Here is a 27,847-nt window from a genome sequence, read left to right as displayed (position 1 = left end):
AGAGGCCCACCCCTCAGCTCACTGCTTGTCCCTGGATCTAGTGGGGGTGCTGCTCTTCTCCTGTGACTAATGGCACCAGCTCCAGGCTGAACAATAACCTGAAGATACATGCTCATCTTCTCTACAAGTCCGGAAAAGGTATTTTACTCCTCTGTACTTCTATTTTCATAATTTGAAAAAGATAAAGATTTAGGCAACATTTTAAGAACTGTCCTCCCCCCACCAATGTTTTTGTGATTTCTATTTCAGTGTTAAAACTGAAGTTGGAAAGCAGCCCAATTATGAAGTCGAGCACATCAACATTTCCCTCCCTCCCTTCTATGAACAATTTCAATCCAATTGACTTAGGTTCAACCAAACCATACTAACTGACATTTAATAGTGATAGTGAGCATTTCAGAAACTAAAAGAAATGGGCAAGCTGAAATTGCTCGAGTTTTTACATGGTGTTCAGCCTAACTCATCACCTTATTCTCTCCCAGCCTGGATATAGGGTATTATTTATGCCAGGTTTGTCCAGTCCCCACTATGCAAGAGATTAGTTGAGCATAAAATACAACCCAAAATATTTTCTTCACTTAGGCTGATACCTACCACCATATGCAGATAGAGACCAAAAGAGAGGTATGGAAACTAGGCATGAACTTCCCATATTAGGAAAAAATATGAAATCTTCAAAGATTTTTAACTTTAACTTTAAAAAATATGAAATCTTCAAAGATTTTTAACTTTAACTTCAAATGGTTAAAATAGGTATTTTAACCATTGAGACGATAAAATGATACATGGCACAACCCAATGTTCCCTCATCCCATTCCATCCACACATATCTTAGACAAACAGTGATTTTGGAGTAAATACATTTATTGATACCCACTTTATATAGTTCAATGAAATCTATAAATATAAAAGCATTTTTCTTTTGGATATCACCATGGTCCATGTAAATACTCAACAGTCAGAATCATCTGCAGGAAGCACTCCAAGTCACACTGTTAGGTTACAGACCTGAATATACATATTTCATTCAACAGTGGCTCATATGTACTCAAGTGGTCCAGTGGCTTTGGAATATGACTACTGGGCATGTGGAATAAAAATAATGTGTAAGTTTAAATCAATGAAAAGAGTATCAACCATCAACAAAAAAAGAAATAATTATGATTTAATATAGTAGGCAGAGAAGTAGCACAGTAGACACTTGGTGTCAGAATACGGAGGCGAGGATATCTGACCCACATGCTGTGGCACTGTGTGCTCTCCCCGGCCTCCAGGAAGCGAGCAGTGCCCCTGTGCCTAGAGTCATCCCTGGTCAACCCAACAGCACTTCTGAGAAAGTCTAGAGCACTTAGCAGGAAAGAATGGAGCAGCCACTATCAAGTTTTCAAAAAATGTGAACTAAATGTTACACTGTATTTCTCCAAAGATGGAGGAGATTGGGGAAAACATATTTTCTCAAATTCCATTGTTACACTGATCATGATTATTATCTAATGCAGGAGAAAGAACCCAGATTTCTGGTATCCCAAAAGCCAAGTGCAAATTTTTTCTTGTTTTAAAGTTTTTTCCTTGATACTCTGTGGGAACTAATGCTGTAGCCACTGTTAAGCCCTGCTCTCAATGCAGCATAAAATTTTCTCATTTCTTCAGCAACAAATACAAGAACGTATTTTTGCAGTCAGATGACATATCTTCCAAGTTGGCAAGCAAAAGCCTCAGGTCTCAGGTGTGCAATGTCCAAAATAGAAATCTGAGAGGCAGTGTTAGAACTGAAGCAAGGCAGGATGTTTAGAGACTACTCAAATAAAAACCTAAAGGAAGCATATAAAAATTCAGTTCTATTATTTTTGACTGGTAACTGACTAGCAACATTCCCTGGTAAGGATGGGCAGGTGGTTGTAATCTCCAGGTCCAAAATATCCCAATGACCTCATGTAGGACCCCTCAGAGGAGAAAAACACCCACATTCTGAGGTCTCTAGAATTCGTTTTTGCCGGGGGTTTTGCTTTTGTTTTTGTTTTTTTAAAGAAGAGATAGCTTCGGTTGCACACCACAGGGGTTTTCATCCAAGTAGGAAATTCGATCCCTTGTTCTTAGTGGGACAGGCATCAGACTCCCACAAGCGGCAACTCCCATGTCCTGTAGCACGTGCTATCTGACCCTGGAGTGAAGAGTGAGCTGGCACAGAGCCCCAGCCACTGGAATTCATGCTACATGGCATTTCTCGGCGTGCCGTTGTGTGTCAATGCTTTCAGGCTGGGGGCACTGGTCTGATGACCACAGCTCCTGTGAGAAGTCACGCCCACCTCAAAAACCTCATGAATAGCTTTCCTGAAACAGTGGAAGTTGTAGTCTATTAAACCTGCAAAAGAGAAAGAGAAGATCAGGCATATTAAATGTCAATTGTGAAATGACCTGGAAATATTCAGTGACCCCCAAAAGGCTGACCAGCATTAAAAAATATTGAGGGCCAGGATGTACCTCAGTAGCACAACCATGTGTGAGACCCTAAATTCACTCCCTGACACCACCAAGAAATCTTTCTTAAATAAACAACTATTTAGGGGCTGAATTTACAGATCAAGTGGCAGGGCACATGCCTAGTGTGCACAAAGCCCCAAGTTCAATTCCCAATACCCCACGGCCCCCATGAACACTGACAGCTGTGACTCTGGTGGCCCCAAGCACCACCAGGAAAAACTCTATTAAAAGGAAGTTTACCAAGAAAATTTACAATAAAATACAAAGTAAAATAGTTTTAAATTATCAAGATTCTTCTTTTACAAGTTCCCGAGGCAGCCAGTGACGTGTTAAAGAAAACAGGAAGAGTAATAGTCTGGCAAACTGCTCCACAGAGCCCTGCAGTGACAGAGAGGGCCAGTAGCGCAGCCTTAGAGAATGTGTCTACATCTTCAGGCATGACAGCTCCTTCACAAGCTTTATGGCTTCCAGGGAAGAATTCAGTTGAAATAGAAATGGCTAATTTCCTACCAAATGTCCTTATTTCCCCTTCTTCCCCAGAAACAGAATACCAATTCTGGATGAGAACATAGGTGTTCAACTAAAATATTGCTCGCCCTTAAAGTTAGCAATAGTCACTACCACTTGATCACTGAAATATGGGCAAGTTATGTGCGACTTTCTATGAAACCTCCCAAAAGGCCAGGAATGTAGCTCAGCAGCAGAACACACACTTCCCATGTATGGGGCGGGGACAGGGGGGGTGTTCCATCTCTGACACAAAAGAGAGAAAAGAAATCTCCTTAAAAGGAAGAGAATGTAGTCTTCCTTTGCTCTGTTCCCCTTTAATGTGCAGAATACGGGTGAGATTCCAGAAGCCCTTGAAGACATGTGGTGACCTTGTAATGAGAAGTCAGCATTAACAATGACAGAAGGAAGAGGCATCTATACCCTCAGCAATGTTGACACACAAAAATAACACAAAAGAAAAAAACCAAAACAATCTGGAGTCTACCGAACTGACAATGTAGAAGAAATCCAAACATGGAAAAGCCAAACACAGTGTAAAAACAGCCAATGAAAGCTTCAGGATAAGATAAAATTTCATGAGACAAGAATTAGGCAAGCTAGAGAAACAAATCCACATGGAAACAGCAAGTAATGAGAACAGCACAGGTGGGAGATGTGAAAGAAACTGGTCTGACCGGAGAGGGATCAGAGAAGAAGCAGTGGATCACAAATCTGAATAAAGGGCTGAGGATGCTGCTCAGTGATACTGCGCTTATCTTCCAAATGTGAAGCCCTGGGTTCAATCCTCAACACTACCTCCCAACAACAAAAAAGTAAGTCTTAGTATCTTCAATGATTTGGCAAGGGCAACGAAAACAAAAATAATGAAACTACATCAAATTTAAATGGTTTTGCACAACAAGAGAAATCGGAGTTAAAATAAAAAAACAGTAGACTGAACAGGAAAAAGTATCTGCATACCACAGATCAGATAAAGAGCTAACACCCAAGATAGAGTATATTCACCAAGCTCAACAACAAACCAGTGTAACCCCACCAAAAAGTGGGGAGAAATGAACAGATACTTCCACCAAAGGAGCACAGGATTGCTAACGCACATATAAAAAAGTGTATGCAAACTAATTTGTTGCAGGTATGACATATAGGACTTAAAATAACTGTATATTAGGGAAATGCAAATAAAAATAATGATGAGGTACCACCTCACACCAGTGAGAATGACACATAACAGAAAGACAGTGTCTGTGGGGATGTGCTGAGAAAGGAGCCCTCCTTCACTACTAGTTGGAAAGTTGTTTGGTTCAACTCCTAAGGAAAGCAGTATGGAGTTTCTAAAAATATAAATAAAAATAGTGACCCAACAATTCCACTTGTTGGCATCTACCCCCAAAACATGAAAACATTAAGAAAGATACATGCACATTCATTGCGGTAGTTAGTACAACCACCAGAATATGGAAATAATCCAAATGTCCAATGACAGCTGAATGGATAAAGAAACTGTGGTATATATACACAATGGAATACTATGGAGCTGTAAGAGAAGATGAACTCCTGTAGTTTGATGCAACTTGGATGAAGCTAGAGAGCATCATATTAGGCAAATTAATAGGGAGAAGGAAAAATACCAGATGATCTCACTCATATGTGACATAAAGAGATAAAACAAGGGACTAGATAGTATTGAATAATGACAAACCCTTACTCCTGGCTTGGAGGAGGGAAGAAAATGTGGGTAAGAGGTAACATAAAGATAGTGAAGGATGTGGGAACTTTGGTGGTAGTGAGGTCCAGTAAATTTGTACATCAAAACCATGAACATTAACACTATTACCCATGTTATCAAAACTATAATAAAAATTTTTTAATTTTAATAAACAAATCCGAGTAAGTAAGATAAACAAATTAATGACTCTTTTTCAGATATTTAATATGACACTGCAGTCAAAGAATTTATGCTCACTAGTAACAATACTGTTATGATTTTAAAAAGAGCACTACCTCTTAAAAATATCTACTAAAATCGGGCTGGAGAGATAGCACAGCGGGTAGGGCGTTTGCCTTGCACGCGGCCGACCCGGGTTCAAATCCCAGCATCCCATATGGTCCCGAGGATGGCCAGGGGTAATTCCTGAGTACAGAGCCAGGAGTAACCCCTGTGCATCGCCAGGTGTGACCCAAAAATAAATAAATAAATAAATAAATAAAATCTATCTGCTAAAATGACCTGATATCGGGCTGGAGTGATAGGACGAAGGGTAGGGCATTTGCCTTGCATGTAGCCAGCCCGGGTTCAATTCCCAGCACCCCATGTGCTCCCCCAAGCACTGCCAGGAGTAATTCCTGAGTGCAGAGTCAGGAGTAACCCCTGAGCATTGCTGGGTGTGACCCAAAAAGCAAAACAAAATAAAAATAAATGACCTGATGTCAAGAACTTAATTAAAAAAAAATCTAGTAAGGAAAGACACAAATAATATTTGCTATTTTGCTAATTTTGATAAATGTTTGATCTAAGTGGTAAAAAAGGAGTCCTTCATATTACTTTCTCTACACTTTTATGCTTGACAATGTACACACACATACATAGTAAAAGCTAATACCAACTTTGTTGCAGATATGACATACAGGACTTAAAATAACCATATGTTGATTGCTAAAGTAGTAAAGTGGCTACATGAATCCACTGTGCTGGGTCAGTTCTGTATTTAAAACAAAATCCATAGCCAAAAGTTTTTTAAAAAATCAAAGACAGGAATAGAAAAAAATAACAAACTCTCAAAATTTAGTACAAACAAGATAAAGTAGGGCCAGGCAGATAGCTCGGTAGCCAGGATGAATGCCTGAAATGGACCAGATCCCGGATTTACACCCCAGCACCACTGGTGCCCCTGGCTTCAACAGTTACTTTAGGGGGTCCAGCAGCCATGACAAAGCAGCACTCCCATGCCAGGTCCAAACAAAAAACTATCTGGCCCAGTGGGCTAAGTAAGCCAACCAGGACTGGTCCCAGTCCTCGTGAGAACTGCTTGGGACCACCACATCCCACCCACAACCAGTAAAAGGTAAAAAGTAAACAAACAGGAAAATTACTGAAGAAGAAATGTGAACAAACATAAAAACATGATTGTCATGAAAAAGATGTTTGTTCAACTAGTGATTAAAGTAAAAATCAGAAACTAAATAAAATGCCATTTCACAGCCACAGGAAGACAAGAGTTAAACAGTGTTCTAACCATATCAAGCATTATCAAGGACATGAGGGGATAGAACTGCAACCATACTATCAAGGGTGAAAAAGGGAAAGGCACTTAGGAGAGCCACGTGGTTATGTCTAATAAGGTGGAGTTTGTATTCCTTCTGTAAATCATACTCCTAAATGCCTCTCCAGAGAAATTTTTCATTCACTGAAAAAGCAAACTCGTTCATGAGTATTGTTACAAAACTATAATCTTAAAAAACAACCTGAATGGCCTTTGCGGCCCCGCGCGAGATCGACCCCGGAGGCAACTGAACCACTTTGGACACGAGCGGCGCCCCCAAAATGCCTCCAAACTGTGTGCTGGGAGCTTCTGGCCCAGGTGCTGCCAGCGAGCAATGCAATTACCAAAAGAATTTTCCTTGGACTTCATATCCAAAACCTAATATCTCTTGATTGTCAGCAACGTGTAAATGTTCCTTTTTGGCAGGGCTTAACGTGGGGGGAAACTCCAAACAATAGTACTAAGTTTTTTGTTAAAGGGTAAAACATTGTAGCGATAGAATTTTAGGCAGAATTTTCCCTGGACTTTAACGGGTCGGACTTTGGTGGGAAATCCTAACAAGAATAGTAAGTCTTTTGCTGAAATATTGAAGGCCACCAAAGTGGTAGCCATCTCTATAGACTGAACTAAGCCATATCCCCACGCCGGCTGAGAAGAAATATCCTTCTTTCTCGGGAAAAAACGCGGCGTGGCGTTAACCATAGTATGATGTCCATTAAGCTGACACGGACCTGGTGGCGTGGGAACCGGATGCAAGGGAATAAATTATTATGTACTTGGAACAGCGGGACGCTGGTGGAATCTTGAGCCGGGGCCGATACCAGCGTATTACTTTTGGTTCCAGAAACTGCTTGCAGACATTATACCAGACTATCAACTAAGCTAGAGCCCCACGCCGGCTGATGACGAGAAATAACCATCTCTTTTGGTTTGTTTTCCCTTTGTCAGGCAGCGTGGTGATTACTAAACAGGCGTGATCTCGGTGGCGCGGGACGAGGGGGGAAAAAAATAGAAAAGTTATGTAACAAACAGCGGGACTTAATATCTCTACATTCTCAGCAATGGAGAGCCATCAAATGCTTCCTTGACAGTGGGACTGTCTTCTCTTTTTTGGGGGGAAACCCTAGCAACAATAGTGAATTATGTGTTGAAACATGGGACTGTAACCAAGATAAAGCGTAAACGAAGTGAAACTTATCACTTACAAGGGCGGGGACTGGGGGGGTGGGAGGGGGCGGGAGGTATAATGGGGTGGTTGGTGATGGAATATGGGCACGGGTGAAGGGAAGGGTGTTTGAGTACTGTATAACTGACATAATCATGAGAACTTTGTAACCCTCCACATGGTGATTCAATAAAATTTAAATTAAAAAAAAAAAACAAAAAAACAACCTGAATGTAGACTAGGTAGATAGCTCTAAGGGATAGAACACATGATTAGCACGTAGGAGGTCCAGGTTCAATCCCAGCACCAAATGTACAGACATCCCCTGACTACTGACACCACCACACACACACACACACACACACACACACACACACACACACCCTCCCCACACACACATACCCCCGAATGTCCAGCAACAAAAATATTAATTGTAGTATTTTTAACCCATGAACTACTATGAGAGGGAACATAAACTAGTCACATGTTATCAAGATGAATAAATCTCAAAAAAAAAATCATTGAATTGAGAGAAACAAGTTGCAGAAGACTATTATTTTATATCACAAAGAGATTCACAATACTCTATACACATTGCCTTTAAAATGCATATTACTGGGAGATAGCTCAAAGGGTGACTGCACATGCTTTGCACATAGGAGGCACGGTTCCCTCCCTAGCACTGCATGGTCCCCATCACTACCAGGAGTGACCAAAAGCAATGTCCCAGGAGTAGCCCCTGAACACCAGTGAGTGTAGACCCCAAAAAATAAAAAAAATTTAAAAGTACTACACTTGGGGGCTGGAGCGATAGCACAGCGGGTAGGGCGTTTGCCTTGTACTCGGCCGACCCGGGTTCTAATCCCAGCATCCCATATGGTCCCCTGAGCACCGCCAGGGGTAATTCCTGAGTGAAGAGCCAGGAATAACCCCTGTGCATCGCCGGGTGTGACCAAAAAAACAAAAAAATAAAAAATAAAAGTACTACACGAGTCTGATCCGGGTTCAATCCCTAGCACCCCATATGGTCCCCTGGAACACTTTATAGTCCCCCAAGCTCACCAGGAGTAATTCCTGAGTGCAGAGTCCAGAATAGTCCCTGACCATGCTGGGTATGACCCAAAACCAAACAAAGTACATCTAACATAGCACAAAAGAGGTGGTTTCAACCTGAGAATACACATAAGTATGTATTTGCTGGGCTGTAGCAATAGCACAGCGGGTAGGGCATTTGCCTTGCATGCAGCCAACCCGGAATCGATTCCTCCACTCCTCTCGGAGAGCCCAGCAAGCTACCAAGAGTATCTCACCTGCACAGAAGAGCCTAGCAAGCTACCTTGGCATATCCAATATGCAAAAAAAACTAACAAGTCTCACAATGGAGAGGTTACTGGTGCCCACTCGAGCAAATCGATGAGCAACAGGATGACAGTGATACAGTGACAGTGATGTATATGCTACTTTAGTTTTTTAGCTCTATGATGAATGCACAGGCTCTTGTGATATAAAACAAGAAATAAATTATATATTTATTTCTGATCAATTATATCAAATAAATTATATATGAATTATTTTCTTAGTATTATCACTGATAGTGTTAATTGATTTGGTATTATTAATAAAAAAGCTCAGACAGAAGAATAAGGTTGGGGAGGTCTCTCCCAACTTGTGCTGAGGACTATCAGGACTCCCCAGGAAAAGAACGGAAAAAGAAGAACATCAATTGTCTATAGTGAAATGATCTGCAAGACTTTCTTCAGATCTGACTGAAACAGAGCTAAGTGTGCAAACCAGGAAAATGATTTAATCAGTAAGAGAAAGGCAGGGCAGCCAGGACAGACAGGAAATAGAGACAGGGGAACAGCCATCAGTTCTTATACCCACACAAGGTTACAAGCAAATATGTAAAGGAATATGTCTTACTAATAGCTCAAAACATGAGGGTGGCGCATGGCCCCAAGTCAGAGCTGGAGAGGTGAATTTTTCAATCAATCTATGAAGATTAACTAAGTCAGGGACTGCAGGAGCTGATCAGGAGATTATAAAGTGAGCAGAAAGACACAACTTTCAGAACATTCAGAACTGAGAAAATAGAGAACAGAAGAAAACAGTAGAGGTTTCTACTGCCAGAGAAATAAATGCATTAAAATAACCCAGAGATCAGTTTTAAGGAAGCAAAGAGAAAAGAAAGCTTCCAGAAAGAAGGAACTGGAGGGGCTGGAGTGATAGCACAGCGGGTAGGGCGTTTGCCTTGCACGCGACCGACCCGGGTTCGAATCCCAGCATCCCATATGGTCCCCTGAGCACCGCCAGGGGTGATTCCTGAGTGCAGAGCCAGGAGTGACCCCTGTGCATCACCGGGTGTGACCCAAAAAGCAAAAAAAAAAAAAAAAAAGGAAAGAAAGAAGGAACTGGCAGGGCCAAATGTTTCAGAAGCCTTAAGAGGACAGAATGAAAAAAAGAAGAATGCAACAAGAAGGTACTATGGTCACCTCTCAAAAAGTTTCAGCAGAAAGTACAGGTGGAAACCAAACTGCAGGAGTGAAGAAAGTAATGAAAGGATCAGAAAAAAAGAATCAGAAATAAATGATCAAGAGTGAGGTGGGAGAATGACTAGGTGACTAAAAGCACATGCCTTGCAAGCATGAGATGTGTTCGGTCCCTGGTGCTGTCCAAATGCCCAGAGGTCAACAATCTCCAGCACACAGCCAGGTGTGTGTGAGCGTCACAAGACATGCAAGGTTGCAGCTAGGCGTGCCACCCCCAGCAAGCACTGATGCCAAGTATACAAGCACTGCATGCAAGCCTGTGTGATCCAGACAATCATCACAGTAGCAACAAAGGGAACAGAAGGGGGCCAAATTTAAATTCAAAATGAAAAAGAAAAGGAAAAAAATCTGAATTATATATATGAAGAGGACAAAAGTAGCTGAGCTGAGAACTGTTTAGCACTGTAGCACTGTCATTCCATTGTTCATCAATTTGCTCAAGTGGGCACCAGTAACGTCTCCATTGTGAGACTTGTTAATTTTTTTGGCATATCGTATATGCCATGGGTAGCTTGCCAGGCTATGCTGTGTGGGCAGGATACTCTAGGTAGCTTGCCGGGCTCTCCGATAGGGACAGAGGAATCAAACCCAGATCAGGTCAGCCACATGCAAGGCAGACGCCCTACCCACTGTGTTATCACTCCAGTCCGAAAACTGTTTAATATTACAATATTATTTTCTCCTTTTCAAGAACCTAAGAAATTATGACAAAGACTGGAACGAAACTACAGTAGTAGGATGCTTGCCTTGCATTCAGCAGACCCGAGTTCTATCCTGGCATCCTCTATGGTCCCCCGAACCATGCCAGGAGTGATTCCTGAATGCAGAGCCAGGACAGTTCTGAGTACAACAGGTGTGGCCCAAAACAAAAACAAAAAAAAGAGCTTAAGAAATGATGACAGGGAGTCGTCCAAATTGTTTTCCAGAAGGGCTGAACCAGTCGGCATTCCCACCAGCAGTGAAGAAGGGTCCCTTTCTCCCCACATCCTCTCCAACAGCGGTTGCTTTTGTTCTTTTGGATGTGTGCTAGTCTCTGTGGTGTGAGGTGGTATCTCAAAGTTGTTTTGATCTGCATCTCTCTGATGATTAGTGATGCAGAGCACTTTTTCATGTGCCTTTTGGCCATTCGTATTGGGGTGGGGGGGAGATGGGATTGGGGAGGGTGGGAGGGACACTGGGTTTACGGGTGGTGGAGAATGGGCACTGGTGGAGGGTTGGGTTCCCAAACTTGGTATGAGGGAAGTATGAGCACAAAAGTGTATAAATCTGTAACTGTACCCTCACGGTGATTCTCTAATTAAAAATAAATAAATTTAATAAAAAAAAAAAAAAAAGAAATGATGACAGGGGCCAGAACAACAGTATAGCAGACGGGCGTTTGCCTTGCACATGGCTGACCTGGGTTTAATTCCCATCATCCCATGCGGTCCCCTGAGCAATGCCAGGACTGACTACTGAATGCAGAACTGGAATAACTCCTGAGCAGGGAGAGGAGGGGAGGGGAGGGAAGGGGAGGGGAGGGAGGAAGGAAGGATGGACGAACAGACAAACAGAGAAGGGCAGAGAGGGAATACAAGGCTTAAGTCAAATGCAGCCACCCCAGTTTGACTCCCAGCACCGTGCAGTCCTCTAAGTGCAAGGCTGAGCGGCACCATGTCTATGGACCCTGTGGAATATGAATCATTGGGAGAGGTGCTGGGCCTCCTGAGCACCTGATCCACAAATAATTACGGTAAAAGACAAAACATGAAGACAGCTTTTTTGGGACAGAGAAATACCTGAATGAGCTGGAGGACTTGTCTTGCGTGCACCCAGTTTTAATCCTCAGCATTGCATGACCCCCCAAAGCATGGCCAGGTGTGGTCCTGGTAGGGCCTGAGCACTATCTGGGTTCAAACAACACTGCATAGCTGGGCCCAAGCACTGAATTAACAGGCCTGCACAGTAGGGCTGAGTATCACCAGGAGTGGACTATCCAACCAACCAAACTTAAAAGCCCAGTTTGTTAATAATGCCATTACTAACAGACCTAGACAGCATTATACTTTGCAAAGTCAAAAAAGTAAATGCCATATGATCTCACTCATATGAGGTGTATAGAAAGAATTAGATGAACAAAGTGAATAAATCAAAAGTAAGCTTTTAAACTATATTAATGGCTAAATTAATTGGTTAAAAAGCAATTAATGGTTTCCAGAATAAAAAGGAGGAAAGGGGAATCACGTGAAAGAGGACAATTATATGATGGACAGACTTGAATCTTTGGTTCTGAACTTGATACATATCACATTAGATATTTAACAATGCATACCTGCTATTTATCTATAAGGCAATGTTACTTCAATAATACAAAAGAAAATGATACTTGAGAAAAATTACCTTTTCGTTCAAAACTTTCTTCCCTAAGTATGCAGACCAGTGCCAAAAATTTAGTCACTTCCTTTAAATAAAGGACAGTTGTATTATTCAGCTTGATAATCGCCATAGATTCTTTGTCATAGGCACTTCCACTTCCATCTTCCTTTAACCTGTTTTAAGAGAAAGTACTGCTCATACTAGGGTTCCCAATTTGGTAGGCTGTCACATTTAATTTGCACAATGACATATATAAATTATATTTACACATATTCATACATATATATTCCATTCATTTTCCTGAATGTCTTCTGAGAAAGAATACTAGGTTAAATAATTTGGGAAGTGAAATTGTCACTCAGGTAGAAAGCTCCCAGATATCAATGCAGTATGCTAAGCACATCTTGTTTATTACCCAAGATACATGAAATTACAGCAAGCTTCAAGTCTCTTCCCAAACTATGCTTCACCGACAATATGCAAAGACAGGTCCTCATATATTAAAACTAGTAGCAAAATGTATAAAAATTAAAATATTTTTGGTCTATCAAGGATACTATGGAATCCTTATGAATGCATTCTAGCTTTACTAGGTCTGTAAGCTATTTCATTTAGCAAATTAGAATTGTCAGAATTAAATGTAGTCCCCCTTCAAAAAGAGCAAATTGAGAATTAAGTAAATTCAACTATGATAAGGCCAAAAAATACGCATAAACTATGTTAAGAATGATGAGATAATGGATATTTCTTTTACTAATATACTCTTTAAGGTATAATATATTTTAGTATGTAACTTATTCTAAAAATAAATGTAAATTTGTTTCTTTTTGGTTTGTTTTGGATGACACCTGGCAGTGCTTACTCCCAGCTCTGCGCTCAGGAATTAGTCCTGGCAGTGCTCAGACGACATATGAGATGCCAGGGATTAAACCTGAGTCAGCTGCGTAAAAGGCAAATGCCCTATGTACTGTACTATCACTCCAGTACCACTTAGACTTATTTAATGATAAAAATTTGTTTCATAAATTTTTTGGGTTTTTAAATTTTTGTAAAGAAAAAAATGTTCTTCGTTTTATTTTACTTGGGGAGGGGTGCGGGGAGGGGCTACACCGAGTTGTGCTCAGGGCTTACTCCTGGCTCTGCACACCACGATCCTTCCTGGCAGGGCTAAGGAGACATATGGGATGCCAGGGAACCGAACCCAGGTCAGCCATGTGTAAAGCACTGCCCTATTCACTGGACTGTCTCTGGCCCCTGTTCTCCATTTTTAAAAATGGGAAGAGAATACTCCACCAAGTTATATAATAGTCATCCCATTTTCATTATGTAAAAAAAAAAAAAACAATGGAGAGTATTACTAAAAAAGTGAAATGCAAACTGAAATGGAACACGACAGGTAGGGAATGGATAGGACGAGACAGGAGAGAAAGCACAGGGGTTATGGCACTTACACATGGCCAATCCCTGGCACCCCAGATGGTTTACTGAGCACCTCCAGGAGTAACCCCTGAACACAGAGTCAGGAGTAAGCCCTGTTTATAGCCCCAGGTGTGTTCCCAAACCCCACCTCCACCAAAAAGGAATGGGTAGGACAGGAGCCAGAGAAACAGCACAGGGGATGCTTTCCTTGCATACAACTGACCCAAATTCAATACCTAGCAATGCCAGAAATGACCCCTGAGCTACAGAGCAAGAACAGACCCTGGCCACTAAGGGTATAGCACCAAACCACCCCCTGCCCCACCAAAAACAAATGGGTAAGGCAAACGCATTCTCCTGCTCAAGAGGCAGCTGAAGAAAGACATGGACAAATTAGGCAGAGATACCAAGAAAATGATAGTGATAGAGATATGAGAGTTTAGAACAAAGAAGATAATAAAGCCTGGGAATAATATTAGAGCATCAAATAATGTCTTAGGCGTACTGATATTAACTTATTAGGTATAGCAGGATTATCAAAGATGACAAATTCATAAATTTGGGGGTCTTTTGGGGGTGTTGAAGGGAGAACGCCCACAGCCACCAATGCTCAGGAATCACTACTGGAGGTGCTCAGGAAGACCAGATACAATGTCACGGACCGAACAAGTGGCCACATGCAGGGCAAGTGCCTTAACCACTATCCTATCTTTCCAGACTCACTGGCTTTTCAAATATCAATAAATCTTCAAAAGTTTTCTCTCATCCTGAATTAGTCTTTGCTGATTTTTTTCATAAATTTTCTGTGTAGAATTTGATGAAATTACATTGAGAGATCACGATTTAGAGATTTTGATGATTCTGAGTCCTGATTTCCTTGTTTCTCAGTTCCCTGAAATACTGATGGAATGTTTATCCCACAAAGTCTAAGATCAAATTAAGAACAAGTACTTTGTGGGGCTGGAGCGATAGCACAGAGGGTAGGACGTCTGCCTTGCATGCGGTTGACCCGGGTTCAATTCCCAGCATCCCATATGGTCCCCTGAGCACCACTAGGAGTTAATTCCTGAGTGCATGAGCCAGGAGTAACCCCTGTGCATCGCCGGGTGTGACCCAAAAAGCAAAAAAAAACAAAAAACAAGAAGTACTTTGTTAAGTCTGGCACTAGCCACATTTCAACTGCTTTTCAACTGCTTTTCTCTCTCTTCTCCATAGCAGCCAGACTCAGTAGCCCACCTACATGCTCCAAGTTGAAGGACCATAGACAGAACAATTCTACTTTATACAGTACTTGCTAGAAATCCCCAAAGTTAATTCCCCTGACAAACTGAAATAGTAGTTTCCTCTTGTCTGAAATCTTGAAGGAATATAACTGTAACTTACCCATATATACAAGACACATCAATTACAACATCAATCATGTCACAGCAAAGTTCGTAAGACTGCATATCCACAGGAGAACTGTCTGTTGCAATGTAGATTTTGCTGACAACATCAAAGAGAAATGCTTTTTCAATACCTGAATTCTTAGAAAAACAAAATTGAGGAAATGTTCAGCTTTTTTAAAGAATCAGTTTGTAATTTATCAAAGTTCTTGAATTAATAATATCCAAGGACAATTTTTCTTAAGTAACTCAATACCAGAAAAACAAACTGTATTTGGCTGACAGTTCTATTACCCAAAGAATAAAAGTGCATTTATTTCTCTGTGTTGATTAACTGACAATTATCAGGAAAATGTTTTTTCTTCTCTTTACTTCAAAATTATTCTGTAATACATCAGCAAAAAAAAAATGTAAATGCCCCAAAAATCAAGTCATGCTCCACTTTCAATAAACTTTTTGGTTCAGGAGTAGAAGAGTTTTTGGTCTACAACCTGTAGTGCTCAGGGTTGCTCCTGGTGGTGATTGGGGGGTCCATAAAGTGCTACTGACTGAACCCAGGATTCCTGCATGCAGATCATGTGCTCAGCCCTCTGAGCTATCTCCCTAGGCCTCAATAATTCTTATTTAATAATTCATTTTCCCATCAGAATAGCCCTGCTGCCAGAAAAGATTTTAGCAATTGGAAAAACATGAAAGAATTAGTTTGATATCAGTATCTACAATGACCCAAAGGCCCAAAAGAATTGGGGATCACTTGAGTCTTTCAAAGTAACATTTTGGAAAATACAACTGAACACTAAATTTATCAGAAGAACAAACCTTCATAATAAGGAGCTGGAGAACAGCACAGGGGGTAGGGCGTTTGCCTTGCACACGGCCGACCCAGGTTTAAGATTCCCAGCATCCCATATGGTCCCCCCCCAAGCACTGCCAGGAGTAATTCCTGAGTGCATGAGCTAGGAGTAATCCCTATGCATTGCCGGTGTGACCCCCCAAAAAAGAAAAAAAACCTCCATAGTAAGCTTAATTCTTAAAATAAGAATGTGAAATACATACTGAGGATAGGTTGCAAAAGAACAACATTTTGGTGTGACTTCCAATAATTCCCAAAATCTTTATCTTTCCAAGTTACTACTCTTCCTTCAGGAAAGACATAATGAAGATATATGTGTGTGTGTGTGTGTGTGTGTGTGTGTGTGTGTGTGTGTGTGTGTGTGTGTGTGTGTGTGTGTGTGTTTGAGGGAGCGGGCAGGGGAGCACCCACATATGGCAGTGCTTAGAGGTTATCGGTATAGTGCTCATGGCTGCTGCCAGCAGTGCTCAGGGGACCATGTGGTGCTGGGAATCAAATCGAGGGCTCCTACATGCAAAGCATATGCTCCAGTCCTTTGAGCTAGCTCTCCAGCTACTCATAGAGATATTTTAAATCAAAATATGAGAAAAATTTTTTCATTTTACATTTTAAAAATGGTGACCAATATAGAAATAACTCAAAAATAACAAGTCATTTAATGCCTATATTATTTTACTGGAGTGATAGCACAGCAGGTAGGGCATTTGTCTTGCACGTGGCCGACCTGGGTTCGATTCCTCCGTCCCTCTCGGAGAGCCCAGCAAGCTACCGAGAGTATCTCACCCGCACGGCAGAGCCTGGCAAGCATATTCAATATGCCAAAAACAGTAACAAGTCTCACAAGGGGGATGTTACTGTTGCCCACTCAAGCAAATCAATGAACAAAGGGACAACAGTGCTATCACAGTGCTATTATTTTACTTATTCTTTATTATGCTTTTTATTACTTGTTAAGCGTATCATTAATCTTTAAGTCTAATTCAGACTAATTCAATCCATGTTTTGTGATAACACCAATATATTCAATGAAAATGAAATCGGAAATAATAGTGGATTAAATTATTCACTTACCGATATAAAGATATTTAATAAATTTTCCAAGGTTGGTAGTTGAGGGATGAGTTTCTGTACCACCTTACTAAAGGCTTCAAATATTGAATGGTCATAGATACTAGTCAAATAAAAGCTGGGGGGAAAAAAACATGGTAGATTTAACTGGAAAATCCCTTAAATTGGGAAAAAAATAACAGTAGATTTACCTGGAAAAAGCTCTTAAACTGAGTGACAATTATCCTAATAAAGTTTCTTGACAGATGCAATTTTCCTACCTGACTCACTATCCATTCCTTTACCATGTTTACTCAGAAGATAACTGAGGTAGTAACCCAAAACAATTTTTAGATACATTAAAAAATAAATAAATAAATAAATGTTCACCTAATTCTTCTTAACCTGATTCAAAGAGTTTTGGTTTCTCAAGGTTTTTCTTTGTCTTTTGTTTTTGTTTTGGGGCCACACCCAGAGGTGCTGAGGGTTTACTCCTTGTTCCTTGCTCAGCACTCAGGAATCACTCCTGGTGGGCTCAGGTACCATGTGGGGTATAAGGGATCAAACCCAGGTTGGCTGATGCAAGGCAGAGGTCTTACCAACTGTGATATCTCTCTAGCCCCCAGTTTCTTTTTTTTTTTTTTTAGCCCCCATTTTCTTAAGCTCTTAATTCACAAAAATAAGGTTAAGAACCCATATAGGGGCTGCAGTGATAATATAGCGGGTAGGACATTTGTATTGCATACATCTTGACCAGGGTTCAATCCACAGCATTCCATACAGTTCCCTGAGCACTGCTAGGAGTTGATTTTTAAGAAGTCAGGAGTTTTCCCCTAAGCATCACTGGGTGTGGCCTCAAAACAAAACGAAAAGTACTTTTTTTTTAAAGTTGGGGCCAGATAGTCCAGTGGGTAGGGCATTTGCATTGCACACAGCCAACCCAGGTTCAATCCCAGGCATCGCATATGGTCCCCTGATCACCACCAGAAGTAATTCCTGAGCACAGAGCAAGGAGTAATCCCTGAGCATCACTGAATGTAGCCAAAAAACAAAAACAAACAAATAAGCCAACAGAAAGCTAAAGAAGATAAGTGACATTTACGAAACAAGAACACAATTCCAGTCTCTTGCAAAATGGCCCTTCTTCAGAAAGCTGTTTATATCACCTCTTATCTACCCATTATCTATCCTATTTTTTTCTTAATAGCACTGATAAATAGTCAAAATTACAATCACTGTCATCACTGTCATCCCGTTGCTCATTGATTTGTTTGAGCAGGCACCAGTAATGTCTCTCATTGAGAGACTTATTATTACTGTTTTTGGCATATCCAATACGCACGGGTACTTGCCAGGCTCTGCCACTCGGGCTCGATACTCTCAGTAGCTTGCCAGGCTCTCCGAGAGGGGCAGAGGAATCAAACTCGGGTCGGCCGAGTGAAAGGGGAAAGCCCAACCGCTGTGCTATCGCTCCAGCCCTCAAAATTACAATATCACATTCAAGTATTTCTGAGCTACTTCAGTCATCAGAATGTAAATTAATTGAGGAGAGAGTAGATTGTCAGTTCTTGTTTGTAGCTAGAATCCCACAAACCTGAACAGTGCTCATAAACATCTATTGAAGAAACAAATAAACTAAAAGAACCAGTGCTTAGAACACATATAAATAATGTATGAAGGAGGATGAGACGGCCCCTATAGACATTGAACAGAAATCTAGGTGCCTAAAAAGTTGTATGGTAGAGAAGCAGCACACAGAATTAACAAAACACAGACAGAGGTATTGAGAATTTGGGGGAAGTGGGACCCACACCTGGTACTGTTCAGAGGCTTTTCCCAGCTCAGTACTCAGAAGTCACTCCTAGCAGCTCTCAAGGGACAATAAGTGATGCCAAGAATCAAACCCAAGCTTCCTGCACACATAGCATGCACTCTGGCAACTGTGATCTATCTAACCAGCCATTCACAACTGAAACACAGAACAATTCTGTCTGCTTTTTCCTCAGAAAGCATATTCTTCACCATTCAGGGCACATTTACAGGTACATATTACAAAATCAGAGACAGAGAACTGTGTATGCCACAGTTAACAGGTAATTTAAAGACATTTTCAAAGAGCTAACCTAAGATCCTAACCCCTCCTGAGATGGAACTCTGTTGGAACACGAAAACAGGCGAGGCCAAGACAACTCCCAAAAGGAACTAGGAACAAAGGAGTATTTTCAGTGTTTCCTCTAGGCAAAAAGGAGAGTCACATAAGATCCTGCAGGACTATGATTTTTTGATGGTGAATGGGAACAGAGAAAATCTGCCAGGCAGAGGGCATCTTAGTAAGGTGAGTTTCTAAAACCTTGAAATCAAGCGCAGACTACCAAACACAACTGGTCAGAAAAGCCTGAATCAAATTCTATGAGGACAATTAGGGCTGGGGCCCTAACAAAGAACCAAAGAACCAAGGAAAAAGCTGATGTGTTACTCCTGGAATGAGATGCCCTAAAAAAGAAACACAGACATAATGTAAAAATCAGGATTCCCAAGGGCATAAAGGAATGCAGGTCAATAGGGTTTAAAACCCATTATTAAAGGGCTGGAGCAATAGTATAGCAGTTACGGTGCTTGCTTTGCACATGGCCAACCAGGGTTCAACTCCCCAACACAAAAGGTCCCAAGAAACAACAAGAATAAGCCCTGAGCACTGCTGAGGGTGATCCAAAAAACAAGCAAACAAAAATAATAAAATCTATTGAGAGTGGATTCCCATTAGGTAAAACAGAGAATTTTGAGGCACCTTACTTTTTCTTACAAATATTAATTTTTTAAAAACATGTGTAACATGTTTAAAATTTTAAATCCAAGCAAACTGGATGTCAATGAGATTTTTATTTTAAACATAGTCACTTCCAGTGTATATTCTGGGAAATATATAAACAGACAGGAGAAACACCACCGGCACTTTTATGTTCATTGCAGCACTATTCGCAATTGCCAGAATCTGGAAACAACCCAAGTGCCCAAGAATAGACAACTGGATAAACTATGGTACATCTATACAATGGAATATCATGCAGCTGTTAGGAAGAATGAAGTCATGGAGAGTATCATGCTGAGTGAACGGAGTCAGAAGGAAAGGGGCAGACATAGAATGACTGCACTCATCTGTGGGATATAAAAAAAAAAAATACTAAGAGACTAAGAATGAGGTCAGAAAAAACAGGGGCCAGAAGGACTGGACAACAGTTGGAAGCTTCCACAAATGGTGGGAGTCAAAGGGCAGTTAGATTAGAGAAAGGACCAGTATGACAATAATAGAAATGATCACTCTGGACAAGAACTGAGTGTTGAAAGTAGGTAAAGGGATATACATAATAACCTTTCAGTATCTGTATTGCAATAATTTAGCTTCAGTAATTTAGTTTCTGGCCCCATCCTGGTATTCCTGCCATAGCACAGTTTAGCCTACAGACTTGTGGATTGAAGTTTTGAATCCCTAGTTGATTAAACACTCAGGCAGAAAGATGCCTCAGTTTGGTCTTGAAGACCAGGCCATGAGACGGAGGCCTTTAGATCCTTCTCTTGGTACAGCCCCAAGTGTCTGCTTCTAGCCTAGGAAGCCTGGTTCTCTCCTTCATCGGGTGATTTTCTCATCTGACAGACTCTCCAGTTAAAACATCAGCTTCTTGGTGAGACTCTTTGGGGTCCTCAGCACCTGGGCCCAGGGTTCCAAATAATAATAATAAAAATATTTTTAATGTGGTTTCTTAGAGTAACTGATAGGAACCTGAGGCCTCAGAGAACATTAGGGGTAGAGTTGGGATTGGGTTGAACTTTTAAGGAAGTCAATGAATCAGAACAGGGATAAGGAAATAGCTTGCTTGTGTCTCTCTCTCTGCTTCCTCTTTAAGATGCTTTTATCAAGAGAACACTTTCTTGGGAACTTCCTATTACTCATTTCTACCTATACCACACATAAATACAAAACTTTAGACGTAAGAAACATTCTTCATACACTTTTAGAATTCAAGTACAGAAATCATTGATCTTGTCTTAATGGTGCCCTTTAATAATATTTCTTAATCACATAATTATAAATTAGCAGCCCTTTAAATATAACAGCATGGGTCAAGGGAGATGGCTCAAAGGTCCAAGAGCATATGCTTTGCACACTGGAGCTCCCAATTTGATCCCCAGAACTTCAAGGTACCATGAATACCACAAGCGATACCAAGCACTGTCAGTATGGCCCAAAAACAACAACAAAAACTTAACAGTGACCCTAAGTAGTTTATAGTATAAACTCACCTAGAAGACTTAAGATTAAGGTTCAAACTTTAGGGGCTGAAGAGAGAGATCAACGGGCTGGGAAGCCCTGGATTCAATTCCCAGCACCATATGGTCACCTGAGCAACGAGCCAGGAGTAGCCCCTGAGCATCAGCGGGTGTGGCCCAAAAAACAAAAACAAAAAAAAGATTCAAATTTTAAGATTCATAAAAACATGAAGTTTTAAAAAAATACACACAAAATATATTAGACTCTAGACCTAACCCTATACCCTTGTACTTTTCTCGTTGAGAAAGATGCTGTCAAAACTCAAAATATAAAAGATGCAAGACAAAATACAGAGTTCTACAACTCTGTCTCAAATGTGGCAGAGATTTCTTTAGTTGAGACAAAAGGGGAAAAAAAGACAACATCAAGAGAGGGAAGGGAGTCCCACAGCAAATTCACCAGTGGATGAAATTGCAAAAGGACCAACAGAAAAACTTCACATGACCTCACCTCCAGGAAAAGGGGAAAAGGAGGAAGTAACTTCTTTATAGTAGCAGGCTCCCCAAACTGCTTAAATTTGGGCCCAAAGGAGATTGAAAACCTTCTGAGTCTGGAAAGGGTATACCAGTAACAAAAGCTATCGTGTACTACAACAGAGATGAGAACACAACTTTTCAGGGTTCACATATCAAACACAAATGTTGTTACCTAAGATGGAGTTTTTCTAGCCCGGCATCTGCAAGGTCATCATTGGCTCTTTGATGGATGTCTCTCTGTGTTTCTATTTTGTGATCATCAGATAGACCATCAACTTTGTGAATAAAAACCTCAAAATTCATGTCTGGGTTAACTTTGTAGGCTTTTGAAACAGTAATGTGTAGTCTTGTTAAAGCTTCCATGTAGTCATCCTGTAAGTGAAATCAAAATCACTGTGTCAAAAGAAATCTCAATCAAGCCAAGCAATAAGCACCCCCATCCCCCAACCAAAAACAAAGTTCTCTTGGACTGATCACATATTTTGCAAATCAAGAAGTCTGGGTTTGCTCTTCAGCACTACATGATCTCCCAGCATCACCAGGAGCAACCGCTGAGAACAGTCTGGAATAGCCACTAAGTACTGCCAGGTGTGGTCCAAAGACAAAAACAAAATGTTATTAACTTAACTTCACAAATATTCAAGTTTTCAAGTACATTACTGTATACCAAAAGAGATCTCATAAATAAATGCATTACCAAGTGAAAACTTGTAATTGTTAATACTAATAATATAAAGAAATACAGAAGTAGTGGAGTTCATGCCCAACTCAATCAGTTTAATCAATGGCTGAATAAACAGCAGTGCTCCTACATTATAAAATATAAAAAAGAAACAAAAAAGAAATACAGAAATAAACATTTCTCAGCAGAGTATCATCGTGTTTTTTCCCTATGTCAGGGATCAAACCCAGAGCCTCATAGATGCAGGGCAAGTGCTTTCCCATAGAACTACTTCACTGGCCTTAACAGAATTTTTTTTAAGTAATCCCAGTAAGACAATTATTGTGTGAATTTAAACAGGCTGCTCTGTCAGTTTATTCATATGTCAAATTAGATCTGCAGCACCTACCTCACAATATTATGAAGAAAAAATTACATGGTGTGTGTGAAAATTTCATTACAAAGCTATCACTCAGAAATCACTCCTTAATAATTTTCAAGCTTACAAAAAGTAAACTTCTTAAAGATAGGGGCAGGTCCCATTTACCTGAGTGTCTACTACATGTTAGGCCCTCATTAAACATTGGGCTAAACTCAATATGAACAATTAAAGAAAGAATTCACCGTAGCATTTACTGATTAAGTTCTCATATTCCTCCTTATATTATAGGAACTGATGAGACCTTTTCAATAAGTGATATGACTATCAAAAAATTTTATTAAGTTCAGCAATATCTACTCTTAACCAATAAAACTGCAAAGTTGCTCAGTAACTAGAACTCAAGGAAGGAAAAAGCATCTCTTAATCTTCTTGCACTCGGTATTTGCACCCAGATTTTCTGCCTGGAACGAACCAACAAAGAAATAAGCTATAAGAAGCATGACAAAGAAGATAAATAACTTTCCCTTTTCTGCACCTTTCACCATCACCGAAGTAAACATTATTATTTCTAACTACCTGTGCATCAATAACATATATCAATGCTCCAGTTCCTCTGAAGATCATCTCATAGTCAAAAGTTGGGTCAAAAAAGTCCATCTGCCCAGGGAAATCCCAGATTTGGAAGTTCACAAAGGAGCTATTGGAAATGTCATCTTTATAAATCTTGTTGGTGCTTTCCAGAAATAGGGTCTCGTTGGGTGACATTTTATGAAACACCACCTATTAAAAGAAAGAAAACAATTTTATGACTCTTCAACTTCAGTATTTAAAGTTCAAATTTCCTATCCAAAGAGACCGTTTGACAGGTTAAAGTATGCATGCACTCACTCCTGGTTTGATTCCCAGCACGTGATGTGGTCCCCCAAGTATTGTCGTGGTGATCCCTGAACACAGCCAGGTGTCACTCAAAAACCAAAACAAATAAAAATAACATTCAACTTTACACCTTATATAATTCAAGGAATTTGTTTCCATAGCAAAAATTTTAGAACAAGATGAACTATCGTATCTCCTAGAGAAAAGACAACAGATTACTTTCCTCTAAGGCTTTCTGAAGCTGAAACTTTTTGCTGTTTTCTGGCATCACATGCAGAACTAGTAGTACATTGTCTCTTATCTCCATTGACCTTTATTTGTATTTTATTTATTGCATGAATTCTGCCAAAATCTGCCTTAAGATTATGAAAGCTAAGAGCTGAAGTTTAAGAAGTTTTTTTTCACTGAGAAACAGGAATAACCTACTTCAAGTTCTGAGGAAAAATCAGAAATGCAAGTAATTGGGCCCTGCCAGGCCTTCACTGAATTTGCAGTCGTGTGCAATAGATAGGAAAAAAAGTAATTATATCAAACATAGGTGGTAAAGGGGAGAGAGGATGAGAGACAGGGACAACTGTTTGGGGGCAAAAACAGTCCTGACAAGAAATGGTACTAGAATCACAATCCGCACAACGCAAATATAAAACATAAATTAAAAAAAAAGGGGGGGGGGTGTGCGAACATAAAACGAAGTAGCCTCTGTCACTTTCTGGAAGAGAAAAACGGATAGCTATTCCCCAGAGTTACTCAGTAAGGAGTGAAAAGACGTCAAATCAATTTGCTAAAACCCTACCAGACAGAGTTGAAAGGCAAAATAAGAGCAAGTAACAATCAGCTGCTTTTCACCAAGTCCCAGGTCTACCCAAACAGAAGGGACTCCGGAGAGACCTTTGCAGCAGGGTGGAAAGGGCGAACCCCGGGAAGCTGGCATTCTCCTCCCAGCGGCTCGCTCGGTGCGTACGGGGGAACACGGCCTGTCGGCCCCTAACTGAAGGCACACAGTCCGCCAAGGCTGTCCAGGTGTCGGAGTTCAGTGACCGCACACGCCTGCGGGGGTCCAAGTCCCCGTTAAACGCGCTCACTGGCTGCCAAGCACCAGGCCAGGCGACCAAGCACCCCCGGGCCCCCCGAAACGCCACGGCGAGTTCCCCGGCAAGTTCCCCGGCAGGAACGTGGCCAGGAGCTTCAGACGCTGCTCCCCGGGGGCTCACCTGGGAAGCCCCGCACGCCCAGGTCCCCTGGAGACAGACGACTCCCTCCCCCCACCCCGGCCCTGCGCCCCCCGGATCCGGGGCCGGGCGGGGAATCGATCGAGTTCTGCGAGTTGGGGGCGGAGGGGTCTCCGCGGTGGGACCCGGTCCCAGGAGGCGGAGGTCCCGGGCGCTGCCCAGGGGCACCTGCGAGGCCAGGCGGGAGCGCCTCGGCCTCAGCTGACTGGGGCGTGGGCCCCGAGGTCGGGGCCTGCCCGGCGCCGCGACCCCGCTCACCTTCTGGATGGACGACTTGCCGCTGCGCCGGAGCCCCATGAGCAGAATCCGGGGCTTGGAGCTGTCAGCGCCGCCCGGGCCACAGCCGCCGCCGGCCCCCGCCCCGACCCCAGCGCCCGCCGCCGCCGCCTCCTCTTCCTCCTCTTCCACGCCGTAGCCGAAGTCCTTGGGGAACGAATCCGCCGCGCCGTAACTGCCGGCGAGAGGCGGCTCCTCCGCCCCGTACTGCAGGGACATGGTGCCGGAGCCGCCGCCGCCGCCGCCGCCGCCGCTGCCGCCCGCGCCCTGACAGGCCAGGCCAGGCCGAGCCAGGCCGCCGCCTCCCCGCTCCGCCGCCGCCGCCGCCGCCGCCGCCCCCGGCAGCCGCCACCACCGTGAGGTCCGCCTCGCCGAGCCCGGCTCCCATTGGCTCTGCGCCGGGACCCAGGCTCTCATTGGCCGCTCCAGCTGCCACTCTGGAGCAGCAGGGTAGGTGGTGCCCGTCACGTGCCCGGAATCACCTGACTCGGAGCGGTGGAAGCGGGGGGAGGAGGAGTCACGAGGAGACTGGCCCGGCCGGGCCGAGCCCTCTGCCCTCCTCCCCGGCGCGCGCTGAGGTGGTGCTTCAGCCTCTCGCTTTGTTCCTCGCTAAGTTTCCCCGCCTTCGTTGAAGTTCCAGGGGCCACGGCGGTAAAAGATGCTCTCTGGACATTTGGGGGGGGTGGGGAGGCAATAATTGTCCTCCTGTATTTGCACTCGCCCAACCAATAAATTATCGATGCCCGCGATATCCTGGGAGCACAAAACTGGAACCGTCTCGGACTCTGCCTGCCATGCCATCAAGTTGCTGGAAGATTAATAGTGATCGGATTTCTGCGTAAGTACCCTCGGCACGAGATATTAAATGGAAAGGTCCAAGTTACAGATAAGAGCTGGAGAAATGCCTCCAAGGGCTGGAGCAGCGCTCCGGTTTGTTTGATCCCCGCCACCGCCTTGTCCCTGGAGTACCGCTGGGTGCCCTCCAGTACCACCGGATGTTTCCCCCCCAAAATAAAAATGGTTGGGAGGATTTGGAAGTCTTTAATGAGCTGGCATCTGAGCAAGCCTAGATGGGTGGTTATAGTGGGGATAGACAAGTATGGGAGACTCAGCTGGATTGAAGGCAAAACCTCAACCAAAGTTGCCATGGGTGAGTTTGAGGTTGTTCTAGCAGGTAGCCAGGCCCTCATAGGAAAGCAAATAATATCAAGCCAGAACATTGTTTCTTCAGCAAGTCACTGACAGTGAGGACTGCTGCCACTTCAAATTCAAGAGGATTCCATTTCCCCCTTCTCCCATACAGTGGACATCCACTCCTCCAGTAATTCCATTCATCCCTCGTCCCTTAGGAACATTGCATCTTTTATGGGCTTGTCAGTGACCAAAGGAATGATGAAACTAAATCAGATGTTTATCACTGTTTGAGGAAGCTGGAGTTTTCACTTGTACTCTAAGATTGGGAATTTGACCAGAGGATCTTGAAGGTGGGTCTTAAAGAATACTATGTCAGGATTCTGAAAGGAAATTCTTTGCATGCAGGTCTGGGTCTTGAGTATATCTGAGTCTGCAAGTCAAAGGTAGTATATGTTCTTTAAAATCATTTAGTTCAGGGGCCAGAGAGCTAGTATAGTGGGTATTGGGTGCTTCCCTTGCACAGAGCCCACCTGGTTTTGATCACTGCCCCGCCTTACCCCATGGTCCCCAGTCCACCACCAGCAGTAATTCCTGCCAGAAGTGAATTCCTAAGCACAGAGCCAGGAGTAACTCCTGAGCATCGCTGGATGTGGCCCCCAAACTAAAAACTATCAAAAGTCATTAGTTCAACCTCTCACCTCAAGATTGATAAGCAGCTTATACTTTAGTAGTTGGTGCCTATGGGAAATTGAAGAACTTCCTCAAAGTGCAGTTAATTTCTTTTCATAGTGGCAAAACTTTGATGATCACTCCAAAGGCAAGTGCACACGCAGCACTAAATGCCCTCTCCCTATTAGTCTCTTTAGGATGTTGAGAGCATTCACGCTCTCAGCATCCTTCAGATGTCTGGCATCTCCAATGCAATATTTACAGGATAGCCTTGAGGATAACTGTTTAGCATCTGGGCCAATACTTCTATAAATTATTCCCAGGATATAATAATTTCTTAAATACCCAAAGTAAAAGTGGTTCACACTGGTAATCAATGGGACTAGTACTTGGTAAACAATCTACTTCCTAAACATTATAAGTGTGGGTTTTTTTTTTTGTTTTGATGTTTTCGTTGATGTTTAGATGCACCAGGCATCTAATGGTGCTTGCTGGTGCTGGAGGGAATATGTAGTGCTAAGGATTAAACGAGGCTTCTCACATGCAAAGCATGTACTCCAGCCCATTGAATTAACTCAGATAATGAGTTAGATAACTCATTATCTAACCTAAGTATTACAAGACTTATTATTTCAACTTTTTGGCTTAGGCCCAATAGTTTAAATACTCAAAAGTTAATCATTCTAGTTTAATTCAATATAGTTAACCAACCAGCTCTTTCAACCTTGTGTTAGTTACAGATTTGGTATTACCACCACCTGGCCCACATGTAGTCCTTTACAATGTACAAGGT

The 27,847-nt window shown here is 42.2% G+C and overlaps 1 protein-coding gene across 1 annotated transcript; it reads right to left on the bottom strand.

Annotated features, from left to right (window-relative positions):
• Window positions 1-846: 846 nt before the first annotated feature.
• RRAGC (Ras related GTP binding C) lies at window positions 847-25,595 on the bottom strand. Its single transcript, XM_004614231.2, has 7 exons — window positions 25,234-25,595; window positions 23,447-23,650; window positions 22,000-22,199; window positions 17,049-17,163; window positions 15,123-15,265; window positions 12,345-12,493; window positions 847-2,362 (listed from the first exon to the last, which is right to left on the bottom strand). Exons 1-7 carry the CDS (start codon window positions 25,468-25,470, stop codon window positions 2,211-2,213), a joined length of 1,200 nt encoding a protein of 399 aa, XP_004614288.2. The 5' UTR covers window positions 25,471-25,595; the 3' UTR covers window positions 847-2,210.
• Between the last annotated feature and the right edge of the window lie 2,252 nt (window positions 25,596-27,847).

Source organism: Sorex araneus, chromosome 5, assembly GCF_027595985.1.
Source record: "Sorex araneus isolate mSorAra2 chromosome 5, mSorAra2.pri, whole genome shotgun sequence".
NCBI lineage: Eukaryota > Metazoa > Chordata > Mammalia > Eulipotyphla > Soricidae > Sorex > Sorex araneus.
The sequence above is the reverse complement of the archived record's forward strand: the minus strand, read 5'-3'. Positions and strand labels throughout refer to the sequence as shown.

What these genes read in the sequence shown, in the direction of transcription:
- RRAGC (XM_004614231.2), bottom strand. Translation starts at nt 25,470, where the DNA reads ATGTCCCTGCAGTACGGGGCGGAGGAGCCGCCTCTCGCCGGCAGTTAC. An exon ending in TATTAAATATCTTTATATCG is followed by an intron (nt 15,266 to 17,048) that starts GTAAGTGAATAA and finishes TGTTTTTCTAAG; the next exon opens with AATTCAGGTATTGAAAAAGC. An exon ending in AGAAAGTTTTGAACGAAAAG is followed by an intron (nt 2,363 to 12,344) that starts GTAATTTTTCTC and finishes TCTCTTTTGCAG; the next exon opens with GTTTAATAGACTACAACTTC.